General features: G+C 36.9%; 1 protein-coding gene across 4 annotated transcripts in view; it reads left to right on the forward strand.

Moving 5' to 3' along the window:
* The window catches only part of YES1 (YES proto-oncogene 1, Src family tyrosine kinase), a 66,370-nt gene that overhangs the window by 37,835 nt on the left and 8,111 nt on the right, over positions 1-20,424 (forward strand). For all 4 annotated transcript variants that reach the window (XM_059409301.1, XM_059409300.1, XM_059409298.1 and 1 more), the window contains 7 exons: positions 4,132-4,404; positions 7,509-7,608; positions 10,949-11,047; positions 12,285-12,388; positions 12,471-12,620; positions 14,719-14,874; positions 15,031-15,210. In XM_059409301.1, coding sequence (XP_059265284.1) covers positions 4,140-4,404; positions 7,509-7,608; positions 10,949-11,047; positions 12,285-12,388; positions 12,471-12,620; positions 14,719-14,874; positions 15,031-15,210 — 1,054 coding nt within the window. In that variant the 5' untranslated portion in view covers positions 4,132-4,139. The remainder of the gene's footprint in view (positions 1-4,131; positions 4,405-7,508; positions 7,609-10,948; positions 11,048-12,284; positions 12,389-12,470; positions 12,621-14,718; positions 14,875-15,030; positions 15,211-20,424) is intronic.

A 20,424-nucleotide genomic window follows, 5' to 3' on the forward strand; every position in this document is an offset into this window, starting at 1 on the left:
TAATTAGACAAATCTCAAAAACTAAGTTACAAAGTGTCACAAAAATTGAGAATGTGAGTAGCCGTTTATGTTATAAATATTGAATTGGTAATTTATTTCACTTAGCGTAATACCTTCTGGGTACATCCATGTTGTTGCAGATGTCAAAATCTCATTCTTTTTTTGTGTCTGAGTAATATTCCATTGTGTATTTTGTCACAGCTTTATCCATTTATCTATTTAAAGACATTTTTTTAAGTAGGCTCCACACCCAGCATGAAGCCCACCATGGGTCTCGAGATCAAGACCTGAGATCAAGAGTTAGATGCTCAACCAACTGAGCCACCCAGGCACCTCTATCCATTTATCTTTTTTGTTTTGCTTTATTTTGTTTTAAGATTTTACTTATTCGTTTGACAGACAGAGATCACAAATAGGCAGAGAGGCAGGCAGAGAAAGGAAGGCAGACTCCCCACTGAGCAAAGAGCCGAATGCGGGGCTCTATCCCAGGACCCTGAGATCATGACCTGAGCCGAAGACAGAGGCTTAACCCACTGAGCCACCCAGGTGCCCCCATTTATCTATTAATGGACACTTAGGTTGCTTCCATGTCTTGGCTATTATAAAAAATGTTGCAGTAAACATAAGGGTGCATAAAGCTTTCTGAATTAGTGTTTGTTTTCTTTGGATACATAACTTATGGTGAAAAAGTAGATCACATTGTAGTTGTATTTTTAAGTTTTTGAGGGACCTCTGTACTGTTTTCTACAGTGGCTGCACCAGTTTTCATTACTACCAACAGTGCATAAAGGTTTTTTTTCTCTACATCTTCACCAACACTTTTTATTTCTTTCTGATACTAATCATTCTGACTGCTGGGAGGTTATATCTCATTGTGGTTTTGATTTGCCTTTCCCTGATGACTAGCGATGTTGAACATCTTTTCATGTGTATATCTTCTTTGAGAAAATGTCTATTCCATTCTGCCCATCTGTCAACCACCATTATTTGTTACTTTGGTGTTGAATTATGTATGTTCCTTATATATTTTGGCTAATAACCCCTTACCAGATATATAACTTGCAAATATCTTCTTTTCATTCATTTGGTTGCCTTTTTGTTTTGTTGATGGTTTCCTTTGCTGTGCAAAAAGCTTTTTATTTTGGTGTAGTCCCAGTAGTTTATATTGCTTTTGTTTCCCTTGCAGGAGACCTATCCAAAAATATGTTGCTAAAGCTAATGTCAAAGAAATTGCCACTTTTGTTGTTTTTCTTTTAAGAGTTTTATGATTTCAGTCTTGCATTTAGGTTTTTAATCCATTTTGAGGGATTTTTTTCATTTTGAGTTTATTTTTATGTTTTGTATAAGTGGACCAGTTTTATTCTTTCACATGGAGCTGTCCAGTTTTCCCCAAACCATTTATTAAAAAGACTGTCCTTTCCCCATTGTATATTCTTTCCTCTTTTGTCATCGATCAATAGACCTTATGAGCATGGGTTTATTTTGGGGCTCTCTATTCTACTCCATTGACCTGTGTGTCTGTTTTTGTGCCAGTACATATTATTTTGAGTACTGTAATAACACTTTGGTAACCAATCTTGAAATCTGGAATTATGATACCTCAGCTTTGTAGTTCTTTCTCAAGATTGCTTTGGCTATTCAGGTCTTTCGTGGTTCCATCCAACAAATATCAGAAAAATGCTATTGGTATTTTGATAGGGATTGCATTGAATCTGTAGATTGCTTTGGGTATTATAGACATTTTATCAATATTAATTCTTCTAATCTGTGGACATGGTATACCTTTCCATTTGTTTGCATTGCCTTCAATTCCTTTAATCAGTGTTTTATAGTTTACAGTGTACAGGTCTTTTACCTCTTTGGGCCAATTTATTCCTAGTTATTTTTGTTTCTAGTGTAATTGTAAATGGGATTGTTTTCTTAATTTCTTTATGCTACTTCATTATTAGTATGTAGAAATGCAACAGATTTCTGTATATTAAATTTGTATCCTGCAGCTTTATTGAATTCATTTATTAGTTCTAATAGTTTTTTGATGGAGTCTTTAGAGCTTTCTATATATTGTATCATGTCATCTGCAAATAGTGACAGTTTCACTTCTTCCTTACCAATTTGGATGCCCTTTATTTCTTGTCTGATCACTGCAGTATAGCTACATTTTAAATGTTACATAGTCAAGGTTGTAAATGTTCAGTCTTTGAGAATTTATGAGGCAGTTGTCTTATTACTCCTCTACTTCCTTTTGAATGCCACATAAAAAAAGAAAAGCTGTAAAATGAGAATGATCTTTAAAAGTAAGTGAATTAATGAAAATTTATGCTCTCCCAGGAAGTGAATACAATGCAGATTTTGTAATAGTGGTATTAAATGAGTATTTTGTAATAATGGTATTATATGTGTCACACTGGTAAGTTGGACAGTGTGTAAGAGATGAGTAACTCCTGATTTTTAAGAACTATAGTACCAGTAATTTGGGGATAGCGCAGGAATTAGGCCAGTAAGCAAAAAACAAGATAACCAAACAGAATAAGGTGAGAGAGTCCCATATAAAAATCTCCCCGAAAGGGACGCCTGGGTGGCTCAGTTGGTTAAGCAGCTGCCTTCGGCTCAGGTCATGATCCCAGCGTCCTGGGATCGAGTCCCACATCGGGCTCCTTGCTCCGCAGGGAGCCTGCTTCTCCCTCTGACTCTGCCTGCCATTCTGTCTGCCTGTGCTCCCTCTCACTCGCTCTCTCTCTCTCTCTCTCTGACAAATAAATAAATAAATAAATAATCTTAAAAAAAAAAAAAAAATCTCCCCGAAAGTACATTGGAGGTTTTAAGGAAAGCAATATTTTGCCAATTATGGGGAAAAGCTTGAATGCAAAAGTAGCATTTGTAATGATCTTCAGTGATTGGATAGAACTTTAGCAGGTAGAAAGTTTTAGGTGTAAAATCCTCCCAAACCTGGGAAAGCACAGGTCATATATATTGGGGAAACAGGAAAGTGTGTGTATGTAGATAAGCGTGAGGAAATAATAGGAGATACAGTTGGAAAGATAGATTGGGATCAAATTTGATAAGCAGTGGGAGTGTGACTGTAGATAAGGAAAAGTTACAGAGCTACCCGCTCCTTTATATGGTAGCTGCTAGCCACGTATGGATATTGAGCACTTGAAATGTACCTGGTCCAAATTGAGATGTACTGTAAGTTTAAAATATGCAACAGATTTCTGAGGCTTAGTACAAGAAAACTCATTAAATTTTTTTTTATTGGTGACATGTTGAAATAATTGCATTTTAGATGTACTAGGTTAAATAAAATATATTATTAAAATCGATTTTATCTATTTTTATTTTTTTAATGTATCTGCTAGAACACTGAGAATTACATATGTGACTCAGATTATATTTCTATTCGGAGGGCTAGTATAGAATACAGCTGATATTTGCTGGTACTTACTACGTACCACATATTGTCTAGAACTTGTGATAAGTTTAAGTTAATTCTCATAGAAAACCTTATGAAGTAGGTGTTATTATTCTCCCTCTTTTTCAAGTAACTGGGGTGCAGAGAGGTCGAGCAACATATCCGAAATCACTCCACTACTGAGTAAGAAGCCAGGATTCAAACGAAGGCCTCTCTGGTGTCAGACCCAGTGACTTTCCCAGCACACTGTGGCATGTTGTCATTGGACCATTAAAGGTGTTTGAGCTGGAGAATGACACGATTGGAATGATACTTCAGCAGAATTTTAATAAAGATAAATAAGGAGAAGAAACTTCATTTTTAGCTGTCTAGTTTTTTGTTTGCTTTATTTTATTAACGTTCCTTTTTTGTAGGAGAAAAATTCCTTGTTTAAAGTGAAGTTTTTAATTGTGTGTGTGTTGTTTTTTTAAAGATTTTATTTATTTGTCAGAGACAGAGAGGAAGAGAGCTAGTACAGGCAGACAGAATGGCAGGCAGAGGCAGAGGGAGAATCAGGCTCCCTGCCGAGCAAGGAGCCCTATGTGCGCGACTTGATCCCAAGACGCTGGGATCATGACCTGAGCCGAAGGCAGCTGCTCAACCAACTGAGCCAACCAGTTGTGTTTTTTTGAAGTGTACTTTATATTAACCACTTCTCAAAATATTTGCCTATCTCCTTGTAGATTTGATAATGGGCTGCATTAAAAGTAAAGAGAACAAAAGTCCAACCATTAAATATAGAACCGAAAACACTCCAGAACCTGTCAGTAGCAGTGTCAGCCATTATGGAGCAGAACACACTGCAGTGGCACCATCATCTTCAACAAAGGGAGCATCTGTTAATTTTAGCAGTCTTTCCATGACACCATTTGGAGGATCCTCAGGGGTGACACCTTTTGGAGGAGCATCTTCTTCATTCTCAGTGGTGCCAAGTTCATATCCTGCTGGTTTAACAGGTGAGATCTAAATGGACAGTTCTGTTGTCAGCTTGAGAACATGACCTCAGGCAGGCAGTGCATACAGTTTTTGCCTGCTGTGAGAAAAATAACTTACTTGGGGACTTAAAAGTTTATGTGAAAATTAAAGCTTCTGACATAAAAATTACAGTCTTAAATTATACATCATATTGTTCTGAAAATTTGGTGATAATCTGGTGATTATCTACTGGTTATACCATTGGTTATTTCATTAATTGATTTTTTTCAAGTAGTGAGTGGTTACTATGTGGCAGGCAGTGGGGATATAAAAATTAAAAACATGTACCCCTCCCTCAAGAATGTTAATGTTACAATTTACCAATGTTTTCGGGTTTATAAAGTACTATCCAATATTAAAATATCATAGTAGTTACTTAATATTAATTAAATGGCAATATTGTGATGGTAATACAGTTTTTCTCTCAGACACTGATTTAAAAAATGAAAGTCCTGAAGCTCAGAGTTAAGCTTTTTTTTCAGAGTCACAGATAAGAAGCAGGGGAGCCCAGGTTTAATGTCCTGTGCCAGAACTCCATTTATCACATTATGATCACCTTTCAGAGAACAAGAAGTGACAGCTGACAATTTTCATGGAGCCAGAAGTGCTCTAAAAAAGTAGTTAGAAACTTCAGAAAGAGTTGTTTTGTGGGGTTTCCAGATCAGGATACTTTTTCCTTGAGTAACAAAGCATAATTGGCTTTAAAAAGGCAGGGTGAGCTCTAGGATTCCTTGATAGAGCAGTAGTTTCTTGATGTCATCAAGGACTCCAGTCCTTGATCTCTTTTTGGTAGCCTTTAGATTATCAGCTTTAATCTTAGGCTTGGCAAAACAGCTGCAAGCATCAAACTGAGCAACACATGTCCTTCCTATCAACCAGAGGGGGCAAAAAAGGAATCAGTTCTATAGGCTTGGGCTATAAATTTGTCCTTTCAGTCTGCTTACCTCCAGACCAGTAATAGTGCTAGAGGAATGCCATAAGTGAATTCTATGAGACTGTTCATTTCAGGAGTTGTGGACATCAAAGGCCGATTACAGTCTTAATTCTAACCCCTTAACTCTAACTATCTCAGTAATAGATAACCACGATAGTGTCCTCAGTGATCAGCCAAGTTTAAGTTATTTTCAGGATTATATGTTTGGGAAAGACAGTAATCGAAAATGATCCAAGTAAACTTTGATACTTAAGGACATACTTACTTTCCTAAACAGTTTATTTATGTGGAAAGTCCCTTCATGGTATACGTCTGTTAATACATATGGAGTCTCTGTGTGCTGCTTACAGATAATTGTAAGCAAGAGAAACAAGGTTTTTGTCTTAATGGAATTTACGTTATAACAAAAGTTGGACAATAATTAGTGAATAAACAATTAAACAGGATGATTAATGGTTCTTAACTGCTCTGAAGGAACTGACCAGAGTGATTGGTGAAAGCCCTTTAGAAGATCAAGGAAAGCTGTCTTGAAGAGAAATCATTTAAGGCTGAAGTTTGATTGATGAGACAGACCTAAATCTGGGCAGACCTGGGAAGAAATCTTTCTGGGGAGAGAGAACAACAAAAGCAGAGTTTAGGAGGTACAGATGAACCTGGCGGTTTTGAGGACTAGTGAGGACACCAGAGGGTAGAATTGTATAATATGAGATTAAAGAGTCAGGATTACTCAGGACCTCATATATTCTGGTAAGAAGTTTGGGTTTTATTCAAAGACAAGAAGCAATTGAAGAGTGTTTTGTTGTTGTTGTTTTTTCATTTTAAAGATTACATTTATTTATTTGACAGAGAGAGACACAGCAAGAGAGGGAACACAAGTATGGGGAGCGGGGGAGGGGGAAGTGGGTTTCTTGCGGAGCAGGGAGCCTGATGTGAGGCTCCATCCCAGAATCCTGGGACCATGACCTGAGTCAAAGGCAGACGCTTAACAACTGACCCACCCTGGTGCCCCAATTGAAGGGTTTTTATAAAGGATTTGCATAATTGAATTTCCTGGCAACTAGCCTGGCAATTTTCTGGCAACTAGCTGTGTGGAGAATGGTTATAGGGAAGCAGGTACAGAAGTGGGTTAGGAGACTACTTCTCAGCAGATTCAGTCAGGGGTAACAAGGATTTGGATTAGGGTGGCAACCGTGGAAATGGAAAAGAAAGTAGATAAAGAGGTATTTTAGAGGTAGAATAACAGTGCTAGTAAAGGGACTTGGCTTGAGTACCTAGGTAGATAGTAGTGCCATTTGCTTAGACATTCAAGTAGCAATGTTAAATAGACAGTTAATACATGACTGAAACTCAGGGAAGAATAATAAATAATCCATTCTATTCCTTTGTTTGCAGGTAATAGTTTAGTTGTTTGGTGTCCTGATCTGTTAAGCATTTGTGTATAATTCTATGTATGATAATTATTTTTCATATCAATCATATCATTTAATTTTTAAGAAAAATAAGCCATTTTTGAGTATTTTTTATAATAACTAATCTAGCTAAATCCCTAGTTACTGCTACAGATCAGTTTTAAGGATGGAAATGTTCACCCATTGTTTATAAGTAAGTGAGATAATTAGTGCCAGTTTGTAGTACTTGTTAATACTTTTTCTGCCAAAGAATTGAATTGAACTTGAACTGTGATTCTAAGTCAGAGATACTGCTACTATGAATCAAACTTAAATTTGTTTCTGAGGGTATATAGAATCTTAGAATTTGTAGCATGCAGCAGTTTCATGGAAGGAAGGTCTTCAGAGAGCTTCTTATTAGCTGAAACTCCAGCTGCCCAAGTCTCCATTCAGAAGTAGATTTTGGAGACTAGAAAGAAAATTATGCTTAAGGGGTGCCTGGGTGGCTCAGAGGGTTAAACTTCTGCCTTCAGCTCAGGTCATGATCTCAGGGTCCTGGGATCAAGCCCTGCATAGGGCTCTCTGCTCAGCAGGGAGCCTGCTTCCCTTTCTCTCTGACTGCTCTCTGCCTACTTGTGATCTCTCTCTGTGTCAAATAAATAAATAAAATCTTTTAAAAAGAAAATTATGCTTAAGCTCTTTACATTTTTTTTCTCTTCCGTTTATATATATAATTTACCTTGTGTTTTTTTTTCTCCAATAGGTGGTGTTACTATATTTGTGGCCTTATATGATTATGAAGCTAGAACTACAGAAGACCTTTCATTCAAGAAAGGTGAACGGTTTCAAATAATTAACAACACGTAAGTGTTGGGAATATTTTGAGGGAGAAATACTGAAAGAAACCTAGTCTTCATGCTGAAATCATTTAGCTGGTTGATATTAAAGATGAGTGTGGTGAAGCATGGGTCTCTGCCCACTGGGTTGGATGATGCATTTGGTTTCCTTAGATACATGGCATAATAACTCCTTTTGTAGCCAGAGTTATGACTTCTGCAAATTGTGCTGTAGTGTGTGGTTCTTTCATAAAAGGTAGAGATTTAAAAGTGAAGATTGAGAGAATATTTGCAAGTAAGTACATCACTTTAAAAAAAATCTTTATAAAGAGATTTTTTGTTCCTTGAACATAAGATAACTTAAGGATCTTCGTTCTTTCTCCTAACAAAAAATGGAAAAGGCCAAGTAAGGAGCCCCTGCAGTCCCTACCTGACCACACTAAGTTGCTTTTTCCTTAGGTGACTCTTAGAGTTTTTGTCTCTTAGAGTTTTTGTCTATGTCTAAGACTTTTTTTTTTTTTTTTTTTTAGATTTTATTTATTTATTTGACAGGCAGAGACCAGAAGTGGGCAGAGAGGCAGGCAGGGATCTAGAGGGGGAAGCAGGCTCCCTGCGAGCAGAGAGCCCGATGCAGGGCTCAATCCCAGGACCCTGAGATCATGAAGAGGCTTCAACCCACTGAGCCTCCCAGGCGTCCCTTGTCTAAGACTTTTAGTTTGAGATGACTCTTAGACTTTTAGTGGACCACTCAGTAATAAAAGCCATTTAGTGGCCCACTACAAATTCAGTGTTTGAATTGAAAATTCAGTACTTGTTAGAGAAAATAGATCCCGTATGTTATGGTCTCTTTACTTCCAGTCATATTTCCTAACATTCTTGCTCCCATTTGCTATCCATTATTGTTCCAGAATATAAAATATGATCATGTCTCTCTGCTTTAAAAGCCTTTTTCAGTAGCTACCAGTTGCTGTCAAGATAAAAGAAAAGCAATAACAATGGTAGACATCAGTCATCCAGCTGCTTCCCCTTCCTCATTTAACGGCCCAGCCGTACTGAGTTGCTTGTAATTTTATGAATTCCCATGCCTTGACACGTTCAGTGTCTTTTTTCTGGAACATGACTTCCTGTCTCAGCTTTTTTTTTTTTTCCCTTTAATCTGGCCAACGCTGTTCATCCTTCAAAATGTATATTCCTATGTTATTTCTCAAGGAGGCCTTTCTTGACATTCTTCCTCTCCTTCCTAGTCACACCCCTTCTCCCACTGGCTAGGTGTCTGTCTTACATGTTGACGTAGCACCCTGTGCAGACCTCAATCATAGCTGCCATCACTACTTCTAATTATAATTTATTGTGTGCTTGTTATTCCTTTAGACCAGTGGTTCTCAACCAAAGGAAAGATGTCCAGGAGACATTTAGCAATGTCTGGAGGCAGGGTGCCTCCACTGCTTTCTGGTGGGTGGAGGCCAGGGATATTGCTGAACCTCTTCTAGTGCACAGGACAGCCCCCAACAACAGTCATCTAGCCCAAAGATTCAGTAAGGGTGAGGCTAAAAAATTCTGCTCTATGCTGAGTTTCTTGAGGTTACAGACTGTCTTTTTACCTCTGTTTCTATTTCTAGCACACTGTCTCATAAAGTCTGTTACTTAAAGGGTTGTCAATAAATGTTTGAATGAATCATAAATGGTTAGCACAAATGCAGTTTTCAGTTTGTATATCTGAAAGTGCTTAATGTATACCAGAAATCTACAAACGAAGTGTATGAGTATAAATATTTGAATTGCCAAAAGATTTTTCATCTCATTTTCTAGAGAACAAATCCCCCTTGATCATTTATGAAATGTCAATTTATTTATTTATTTATTTTTAAAGATTTTATTTATTTATTTGACAGAGATCACAAGTAGGCAGAGAGAGAGAGAGAGAGGGAAGCAGGCTCCCTGCTGAGCAGAGAGCCCGATGTGGGGCTCGATCCCAGGACCCTGAGATCATGACCTGAGCCGAAGGCAGAGGCTTAACCCACTGAGCCACCCAGGTGCACCTGAAATGTCAATTTAGATAAGATACTCAGTACTTTTCTCTGGCAAAGCAAAATATGCATTTAATTTTTAGTGGCAGAACCCATATCTATCTTCCTCATTAGAGACTGATATTTGCTTCTTTCACATTAATTTTGGAAAAGTCAAGACTTATGTATTGCAAATTATACATAATGTTCATGTTCTGAATTGATTTTAGTCTTATTTGAATATCTATGGATAACATTTTTGTAAATATACTTTATTCTAGGAGTTAAATTTTTTATTCTTGTCTGTTGAAAATATTTTGCTACAGGAGTTCTAGGGCATTCTGATACTTTTCCTGAAATGGCTAAAAAGGAGCATTATCATTTTAAATATGGTTAAAAGCATTTGACAATTAAAAAAATGAACTATTGGGGCGCCTGGGTGACTCAGTGGATTAAGCCGCTGCCTTGGGCTCAGGTCATGATCTCAGGGTCCTGGGATGGAGTCCCACATCGGGCTCTCTGCTCAGCAGGGAGCCTGCTTCCTCCTCTCTCTCTGCCTGCCTCTCTGCCTACTTGTGATCTCTGTCTGTCAAATAAATAAATAAAATCTTTAAAAAAAAAAATGAACTATTGATAACATACTGCAACATAGGTGAACTATGAAAAATTATGCTGAGTGAAAGAAACCATTCCAAAAGACCACACCAGATTACTGTATGATTCCATTTATATGAAATGCCCACAATAGTCCTATCCATAGAAACAGAAAGCTGATGTAGTGTTGGGCAATGTCAGGGGGAGGCGGGTGGAGTAGTGGAGAGTGACTGTTAATGGGTATGGGGTTTCTTGGTTGGGGGATGATGAAATGTTCTAAAATTGATTGTGGTAATGGCTGCACAACTGTATGAATATATTAAAACCCATTAAATTGTACATCTTAAAGTGGGAATTTTATGATATGCAAATTATGTCAGTAAAACTTTTAAAAAAGAAAACATCCAGTTGAAACTGAGTAATTTGAAAGATTTACCTCCCAAATTGTTCTAGTTAGTATAGTTTATTGTTTTAGGTTGAAGAAGAGAGGTATGTAAAAGAGCAATCTTGTAACTAAAACTAAACCTTTTTGTTTGTTTGTTTGGAGCAGAAATATGTGTGCTTTTGTTCTTTTGCTTAGCCTTATCCCCTAATTCAACTAACCTATTTTTAAATATTACTCTTTTGAGTTTGACTTTTGATCAAATGAATGCATTAAAAAAATGGAAGTTAAGCCTCTTTTCTACATAGATACAAGGCAACACTGCCATAAATTGCATTTTGAGCAGTTGTCTACTTTGTGGTAATTGTTGTTTTATGTATTGCAGGGAAGGAGACTGGTGGGAAGCAAGATCTATTGCTACAGGAAAGAATGGCTATATCCCTAGCAATTATGTAGCCCCTGCAGATTCCATTCAGGCAGAAGAGTATGGCACTACTTCATATTTTATTAATTACGTTGGTTTTTAAAATGTTTTAATGCACATTCTACTTAGCCACAATTTTACACACATACAATTACATACCAGTCTTAATACAGCTAATATATCATATTAATAGGAGATGTTACTTGAAAATTAATAATTAATGCCATAGTATTTGCTTACAGTAGGATCATAAATGAATCTGCAATAATAATACTGTTTTGCCTGGTCTGTATCCTTTATATTTTCACTTTAAAAAATTACATTAACCTTTTTTATATTCTGCAGACTCATTTCAAAAATTTACCTTCAGTTGATAGTATTGTATCAGTGTTGATTTCTTGATTTAGGTGCTTGCTCTTTGGTTATGTAGGAGAGGATCCTTGTCTTTAGGAAACACATTGAAGTATTTAGGGGTAATATTTCAGAATGTTTGCAACTTACTTTCAATCAGTTCAGAAAAAAATATGCACATAGGAAAAGAATATAACGATGTAAAATTTTAACAGTTGAGAAATCTGTGTAGAGGATATGCAAGAGTTCTATGTGCTATTCTCACAACTTCTAAAAAATTAAAATGCACCTTCAGTGATATATTTTTTAGGTCAAACCAAGGCTATCTGGGATTCATAAATATTACTTTGTCTTCATATCACAACACTCAACAGTGCCTTGCATACAGTAGATGCTCTATCAATGTTTGTTGCTTTTATGATAAGTACTTTGTCTCCATAACTCTGTTCTGCTTGACACTTACTACTTCCTATTTTATACTGTGAGCTTCTCCATAGCAGATACTCATTTTTATTCACAAATCTGTATTAAATCAAAGCCATGCTAATGTAGAGTTGCTAATAATATGAATATAGTTCACTTGCACCTTACCGAATACAGATGATCACACTGTTACCAGAGACCCACTTCTGTTCTTCCTGCTACAGTCTTAATATCTCCATCTGTCAGTGACTGGGAGCTTCTCTGTTACCACTGCCTTTCCTTCTCCATGTACTGATCCTGTAACTTGCAGGTGGAATTGAAGAGACATGGAAATATTAGCACAGTATATTCTGACAGTAATATTTGTAGTAATTCTATTTAATAAAGACCCTTTATTGTGTTTTGCTGTGTTTTTAAGCTGTGTAGCTCTTTGTTGTCATCCTGCCACTCCATTCTTACTGATCCTTATTTATAACCTTTCTGAACCTTCCACATTTCTAACTCATAGCACTATTTTTTCCAGATGGTATTTTGGCAAAATGGGCAGAAAAGACGCCGAAAGATTACTTTTGAATCCTGGGAATCAACGAGGTATTTTCTTAGTAAGAGAGAGTGAAACTACTAAAGGTAATTATAGTAATAGAAGTACAAAAATTTTCTTGAACAGTATTTTGAGAAAGATACAAAAAATATTTATTTCCCCTACTAGGTGCTTATTCTCTCTCTATTCGTGATTGGGATGAGGTAAGAGGTGACAATGTGAAACACTATAAAATTAGGAAACTTGACAACGGTGGATACTATATCACAACCAGAGCACAATTTGATACTCTGCAGAAGTTGGTAAAACACTACACAGGTATGTGAATATTTCACAGGTGAAAATTATTTCTTGGTATGTTTTATGAGGACAGAATCTCTGTCTTCATGTCTCTTTAAGGTTTAGTGTGGTACTTTACCCACAAGAGTGTGCGTGATAGAATCTGTTGTATTCTAGGTTTAAAATGAGGAGCAGGTAGAGGCGCCTGGGTGGCTCAGTGGGTTAAAGCCTCTGTCTTCGGCTAGGGTCATGGTCTTGGGGTCCTGGGATCGAGCCCTGTGTCAGGCTCTCTGCTCAGCGGGGAGCCTGCTTCCTCTTCTCTCTCTGCCTGCCTCTCTGCCTGCTTGTGTTCTCTGTCTGTCAAATAAATAAATACCCCCCAAAATTATAAAACATTAAAAAAAAAATGAGAAGCAGGTAGTACTTTTTACCTGAGTTAGGTTCTTAGACATGCTAAAATCTGACTACCATTATTTGATTCCTTATATCTTACTGACATAGCGTTTACATTGGAGTTTCATAGTGGCTAAGTATCAAGGTAGATTTTGACAATAAATAAAAAAGCGCAAAAGCATGTATGTTTTAGGGACATTTATTAAGTGGGTAAAACTAAATACTTAATGTAAAAAGCTCTGTCAGATGTCCTTTTGGGTTACCTTCTTCTGCATAGAATGGACCACATAAAACTTCCTAGAGTATAAATCCAATGACATTTAATCTAAAGGTGCATTGTTCTTTTCCTGAAAAACTAACCCATTGCAACTGTAGACATTCTTCTAGTTTTTCAAGGACCTTTGAAAGGTATTCAGTATTAGATTCTTCTGTCTCAAAATTTTGCATTGCCAATTTGATATATGAATGCATCCAAAAGTTTTAAAATTATTATTATTATTATTTTTAAACATTGGGTTTTTTTTTGTTTTGGGGTGTTTTTTTTTTTAAGATTTTATTTATTTATTTGACAGAGATCACAAGTAGGCAGAGAGGCAGGCAGAGAGAGAGGGGGAAGCAGGCTACCTGCTTAGCAGAGAGCCCGATGTGGGGCTCGATCCCAGGACCCTGGGATCAAGACCTGAGCTGAAGGCACAGGCTTTAACCCCCAGAGCCACGCAGGCACCCCAAAAATTTTTAAATTATTAATACTAAGGGAGGGGATTGCAATGGCAGTCTCTTCTTCAGTGACAGGTACAGTCTGTCAAGTCAACCACCAGTCTTGACCTTGATCAGACATGTTACCAAGCAGTGGCATCAGTTGTAATTGCACTTTTTAGAATTCGATTTGTGTGGTTACTTGTTGAACATGGGAGGGAACATGTCTTATTTATAATAAGAAAGAGTGTAAGCAGGATTCACAAGTCAAGCCTTTGTGAATTTGGGATTTCCTGTTTTTGTGTCTCCCTTATTTGAAAACCAGTCTCTTATTTATTTTTTTTTTAAAGATTTTATTTATTTATTTGACAGAGAACACAAGTAGGCAGAGAGGCAGGCAAAGAGAGAGAGAGAAGCAGGCTCTGCACTGAGCAGAGAGCCGGATGTGGGGCTCCATCCCAGGACCGTGGGATCATGACCTGGGCCGAAGGCAGAGGCTTTAACCCACTGAGCCACCCAGGCGCCCCGAAAACCAGTCTCTTAAATGAAGAAGTTTTCTCCTTAATTTTTGATATGCTTCTTACATTAATGGTTATTAGGAATAACAGTTAATGGTAGCATTCTCTTTGGGAAGAAATAAAACCCAGTGATCAAAAAGAGAACTTTGGGGGCAGCCAGAACTATGGTTTGCATCCCATCTCCGTCACTTACTTATTGGGTGACATGAAGAAAGTCACTTAAGTTTTTCAAGACTTATTTACATGAGATATTTGTAAAGTACTGAATTAGCACAATAGCTGAGACATAATAAGTGTTCAGTAAATTATAACTTCAAAAATGTGTTTAACAAAGATTGTTTTACCTCTTGGATGTTTTGCTTCTTACATGCATACAGCTCCCTTTTTGGTATTTGTGCTTTTAGAGTAAAACAGACATCATGTTTTTGTTTTTGTTTTCTTCAATTTAGACTTTTAAAAACATTAATATACTGTATGTACCTTAATATTGTAATTAATTTGTTTTATAGTATAGTTTTTTATTTATCTAGAACATGCTGATGGTTTATGCCACAAGTTAACAACCGTGTGTCCTACTGTGAAACCCCAGACTCAAGGTCTAGCAAAAGATGCTTGGGAAATTCCTCGAGAATCTTTGCGACTAGAGGTTAAATTAGGACAAGGATGTTTTGGTGAAGTATGGATGGGTAAGAACCCTGAACTGTTTTTTTGTCATTTCTTTAGCCATAGATTAAAACACCATAACTTATATTGAAATATTTAAGGTAATTGCTGCTCATTAAGGTTTGGCTTAAAAAATCTCTTAACATTATAGATTAAAATAGTGGACTCTGTTTTTCTAGGGACATGGAATGGAACCACGAAAGTAGCAATCAAAACACTAAAGCCAGGTACAATGATGCCAGAAGCTTTTCTTCAAGAGGCTCAGATAATGAAAAAATTAAGACATGATAAACTTGTTCCACTATATGCTGTTGTTTCTGAAGAGCCAATTTACATTGTCACTGAGTTCATGTCAAAAGGTATGTGTATATTAGTTTCTTTTAGGGTATTCATGTTAATAATTTTTTAAGTCTTCATTTCTATTTTTATGCATACAAATTTTTTATTGTGTAGTGTTCCCTAACTTAAGATTTTTATGTAGATGTTGAGAAGAGAAAATCTGACATTTTGTGTAATGGGATAGTGATTAGTTCCAGTTATTCCAGAGGATAGTTCAAAGTTTAAAAGGAAAATTAGGCCAGCTCAATTTATGTTGAAAGTAAGTGGATTTTTATTCCATTTGACAAAAGGAAATGAAATACCTAGGAAAGTGAAAAAGTATTTCTACAAATTAAAATAACTCAATTAGAAAGAAGCTTACATCTTTATTCCTAAAACAAAGAAATCAGGTCAAGTTAAGGAAATCTTATTTTATTTTAACACAATCTTCGTAGTCAGAGTTCCTAGAAACTTTTTTCCACTATCTTTCACTAAAATTTCTCCATTCTTTCAAACTCCAGACCCTAAAATGAGATCTTTAGTAACAGAATTGGTTAGGGCCAGGACAGGTGATATAGAAGAGGAACCAGTAAGCACTAAGTATGTTGATAGTCCTGCTTTTGCCCTCTTGAATTTTATCTCTCCCACCCAATTCTTTTTACTTTTATTTATTTATCTTAAGATTTTATTTATTTGACAGAGAGAGAGAGACACGGTGAGAGAGGGAACACAAGCGGGGGGAGTGGGTGAAGGAGAAGCAGGCTTCCCCTCGAGCAGGGAGCCCTGCAGAGCAGGTCGCCCCACGCAGAGCAGGGACCATGACCAGAACCAAAGGTAGACGCCTAACACTGAGCCACCCAGGCATCCCTCTACCGCCAACTCTTGTTTTTTTGTTTTTTTTTTTTTTTTTAAGATTTTATTAATTTATTTGACGGAGAGAGACATACTGAGAGAGGGAACACAAGCAGTGGGAGTGGGAGTGAGAGAGGGAGAGGGAGAAGCAGGCTGAGCAAGGAGCCCTATGTGGAGCTCGATCCCAGGACCCTGGGATCATGACCTGAGCCAAAGGTGGATGCTCAACAACTGAGCTACCCAGGCGCCCCTACTCCCAACTCTTAATGAGTCACTCCATAATTAAAGCTACTGATTATGTCATCCCTTTCCAGTAGTCCCATTTTGGCCAACAATGTAGTTCCATCTAGTGGTGACAGGGCCAACTACAAGCTACATATTTGCTATAGGAAACCTCCCAAAGGAATAGAAAGGCCAAAAAATAAGAATTGAGGTAGCCTGGGCACCTGGGTGGCTCAGTCATTAAGCGGCTGCCTTCAGCTCAGGTCATGATTCCGGAGGCCTGGGATCAAACCCCGTATCGGACCCCCTGCTCAGTGGAGAACCTGCCTCTCTGTTTCCCTCTGCCTGCTTGTGCTCTCTATCTCTCTGTCAAATAAATGAATAAAATCTTAAAAAAAAAAAAAAAGAATTGAGGTAGCCTGTTAATTGGTGGCCAAAACATATCTAAAGCCCCAAGGTACATGGCACTTTTTGGAAGGACTCTTCACTGCAAACAACTGCCAAATAATCCCTTCCCGAGTGTGCTGGTTGAACTATATAAGGAGGGGAAGAAAGGGACAAGGAGGAAGTTTAAATCAAGATATTGATAGCACAAGAATATAATGGAGGTAAAAGCTAATGGTCCATTTAGCTTTGTATATTGATTTCAAGAATTATTTAATTGGGAGCATAATAGATATCTTATGTTGTTAGATTGCTGGGTTAGGGTTATTTCTAGTTGGGAGATTAAGAATGCAAGATCATAAATGACCCTTCTGGTTTTAAAACTCCATAATTTCCCATTTTATTTCAGGTACTTAGCAGTTGGTCCTCAGTAATCCATTCAAACTCACTGTGTCATGTGCTCCCAGATAAACCTACCTTCCTTGCTATATAGGTCTTCTTCCTTCTTCTGGTTTCAATGAATCTGTTCAGATTCCTTCATCTGGAATTTGATTTCCCTGTCTCTTAACCAGGCCATCAATCATATTTCCTTCATATTATACTTAAGTGTTTAAAGCCGTTCATTAATATCCATATCTGTTATGATCATTATATCCTATGAAATGTTTATAAACAGACTATTCTATAAATTATTAACAACCAAAATGTATTGAATACTTCTAATTTATAGGACACTCTCCTACTTATTATAAGGTATCAAAGAACTAAAGCACCGAAAAAACTTACATTGAATTTGCAGAGAAAAGACCTAACCTTCTGATGAGTTAATTTTCAATAACAAAGTAAATAATAGCTCACTATAAAAAAATAAGCTATAGGCCCAAGCATAATGAATTTCCAGGTGTTTAACACATTCATTAAGAAAAGGGATGAGGGGGGTGACTGGGTGGCTCAGTGGGTTAAAGCCTCTGCCTTCAGCTCAGGTCATGATCTCAGGGTCCTGGGATCGAGCCCCACGTCGGGCTCTCTGCTCAGCAGGGAGCCTGCTTCCCTTTCTCTCTCTCTCTGCCTGCTTCTCTGCCTACTTGTGATCTCTCTCTGTGTCAAATAAATAAATAAATAAATATTTTTTTTAAAAAAAGGGGATGAGGAAGAGATCACATAGGCTGGAATAAATTGAGAAAAATTAGTCAAGTCTTAAACTGATCTTTAAGGTTATAAAGGCTATGAACAGGTAAAGGGAAAGGCATGGGTATTTCTGCAGAGGTAAGAAGATATGAGGAAATGGGGAACAAAACCATGAGAAGTAGAAAGTACAGAAGACAGCTGGTTGGAAATAAGACTGGAGAGGTATGTGAAAAATTTAAGACTCCTCTGAATTGATTTCACTATTACTTATTGAGTACCTATCCTCTGTCAGGGTCATGAATGAGCTTCAAAGGGTCCATGAACTTCCCTGAAATTATGTGTCAAATTTTTGCTTATTTATACGTGTTTCCTGGAAAGAGAGTATAAGGCGCATGGGTGGGTGGGGGGGGGTAGGATTTGTTGTCATTGGTTAAAGATCAGAGAAAAGGAATTGTCACAATGACAGTGACAAGTCTTAGATTTCTGTGCATTGCAGTTCTGTACTGTTTTAGCAATTATCAGCTGTTACACTGAAAAATGTTATTTTACTTAATGTATCGATCATGCCACCTTATTTAAATTCTTTATCCTAAAACAAAAGAACTGTATCATCTGTCTATTTCTATATACTCTGCATTGCAGTGTTGAGTATTTATGTAATGTCAATTTATCTTACAGGAAAGGAATTAAAGAAAAGAAGTGCCTCTTCCTCTGTTTAAAGACAGTTTTTTTACTTGTGTTTTTAATCCTTTCTTACATCTAAAAAGAAAACCTTTCTTAGATCCCAATATCTGCTTCTCTCACCTACTGTTCTGCTTTTTTGCTTCCGTTCACAGCCAAGATTTTTTAAAGAATACTCTCTGTCTTCACTTCCTAACCAGCCATTTACTCTTTTTGAAAACTACTTAAGTTTATTTAATGTCAACACTTTTCATATTTTTTTTAAATTGTGGAATATTTTAGACACACAGAGAATACAATAACAACCATGCCCTTACCATCCAAATTTAACTTATGTTTACACTTTGTCATATTTGCTTCAGTTCTCTCTCCTAAGAAAGCAAAACATTACAGATCTAATTCCATCTTTGTTTTAACCCCTACTTGAGCCCATTCTCATTAGAGCCTTCCCTTCAGGTTCTTTGGGCCCATTTCCCTTCTAGAAGTAACCTTAATTTTGAAGTTGATGTTTACCTTTTCCATCTGTGTTTTCCGTATTGATGTACTTGTATTGATATATATTTGTCTTTTAACAGTATTTGTATGCTTTTAACTTATGTAAATCTTACTAGCTTTATTTTCATTCAGCATTATGTTCTTGAGATTTATTCATATGCATAAAGATATAATTTGTCTATTTATAACTGTTGGATGAGATTCTGTATGAATATACCATTGTTACTCATTCCTTTCCCAGTCTGAACATTTAGGTTGCCTCTAGTTTGTCACTATAACAGATAGTGCTGCAGTGAATGTCCTTGTGCTTGCCTCTTCTTGCCTATGTGCAAGAGTCTCTAGTGCACTGGATGGCAGCAACATTAACATCACCTGGAAACTCTCAGATGAAAACCATGGTGAGAGGGCCCACCAGTCTTCACTTCCCCACCACCTTGTGTGATAACGGTCCATTCAATGCCATTGATCCCATTTATCACATCTCTCTGGAAGATACCGCCTTTTCTCCTTTCCCACTTTCATTGCTAGATTTTAACATAATAGTCTGTCTTTCCTAGACTATTCTAGGAACTTTTAAACTTAATCTTTTTATGCAGTTTTGGCCCAATTTCATTTTCCAAATTACTGTTGGAATGATTGCTTTTTAAACATAAATCTGATTGTATTGCTTTTCAGTATAAAACTTCATGTAAAGTCCATTTATGCTTGCCTTCTGTGTTCCCTTTCCCTCTGTAGCTTCTTCCTCATCAGTTCCCATCTTTGTCCCCTGTGTTCTTGCACACAAAGGACTGTTTTCACTTCCCTGAACTGTGATGTCACATGCAGCACTGCCTTTTTACTTGTTAATCTTTCTTCCTAGAATTCCCTGTCTGCCCCCATTCTTCCTTAGAAACCAATTTCCTCCGTAAAGTCTTTTCTGACTTCTTCATAGAATTAACCATATCCATTGTGTCTGCAAAATTATAGGTTTTACAGTACATTTTATCACACCTACTATACAGTATTTGTTTTTGTATATTACTTATATACTTTCTAGATCTTTGTATTATACTTTCTTACTATATCAAGGTCTTTTCAAGGTCAGGGACCATGACATATTTATCTTTGTATTTTGTATCTTTTATAGTGCCTTACATGGAGTAGATCCTCAGCACATATTCAAATGGACAGATAAAGGCAAAAACACAATACCATGTTCCATCTGCAGTAGATGGTCCAGAAGAAATACAGATATTCTCTGACTTTGAATCTCTATAAAGGAAGAGACTACATCATAGCTCTCCTTTGCTTCACAGTCCTGTCATGGAAAGGGCTCTCTTTGTCTCGTCTTGTTTTGTTTTATTTTGAAATACTTTTAAACTAAGTATATATGTATCTTTCAGTACATAAAAATATAAGGATTTTTCCCTGAAACCGAGGAGCACATTGCAAACATATTCCCTTTACTGCTAAATACTTCATTGTTTGTCTCCTGAAGACAAAATTGGATATAA

Source organism: Mustela nigripes, chromosome 8 (genome assembly GCF_022355385.1).
Source record: "Mustela nigripes isolate SB6536 chromosome 8, MUSNIG.SB6536, whole genome shotgun sequence".
Lineage (NCBI taxonomy): Eukaryota > Metazoa > Chordata > Mammalia > Carnivora > Mustelidae > Mustela > Mustela nigripes.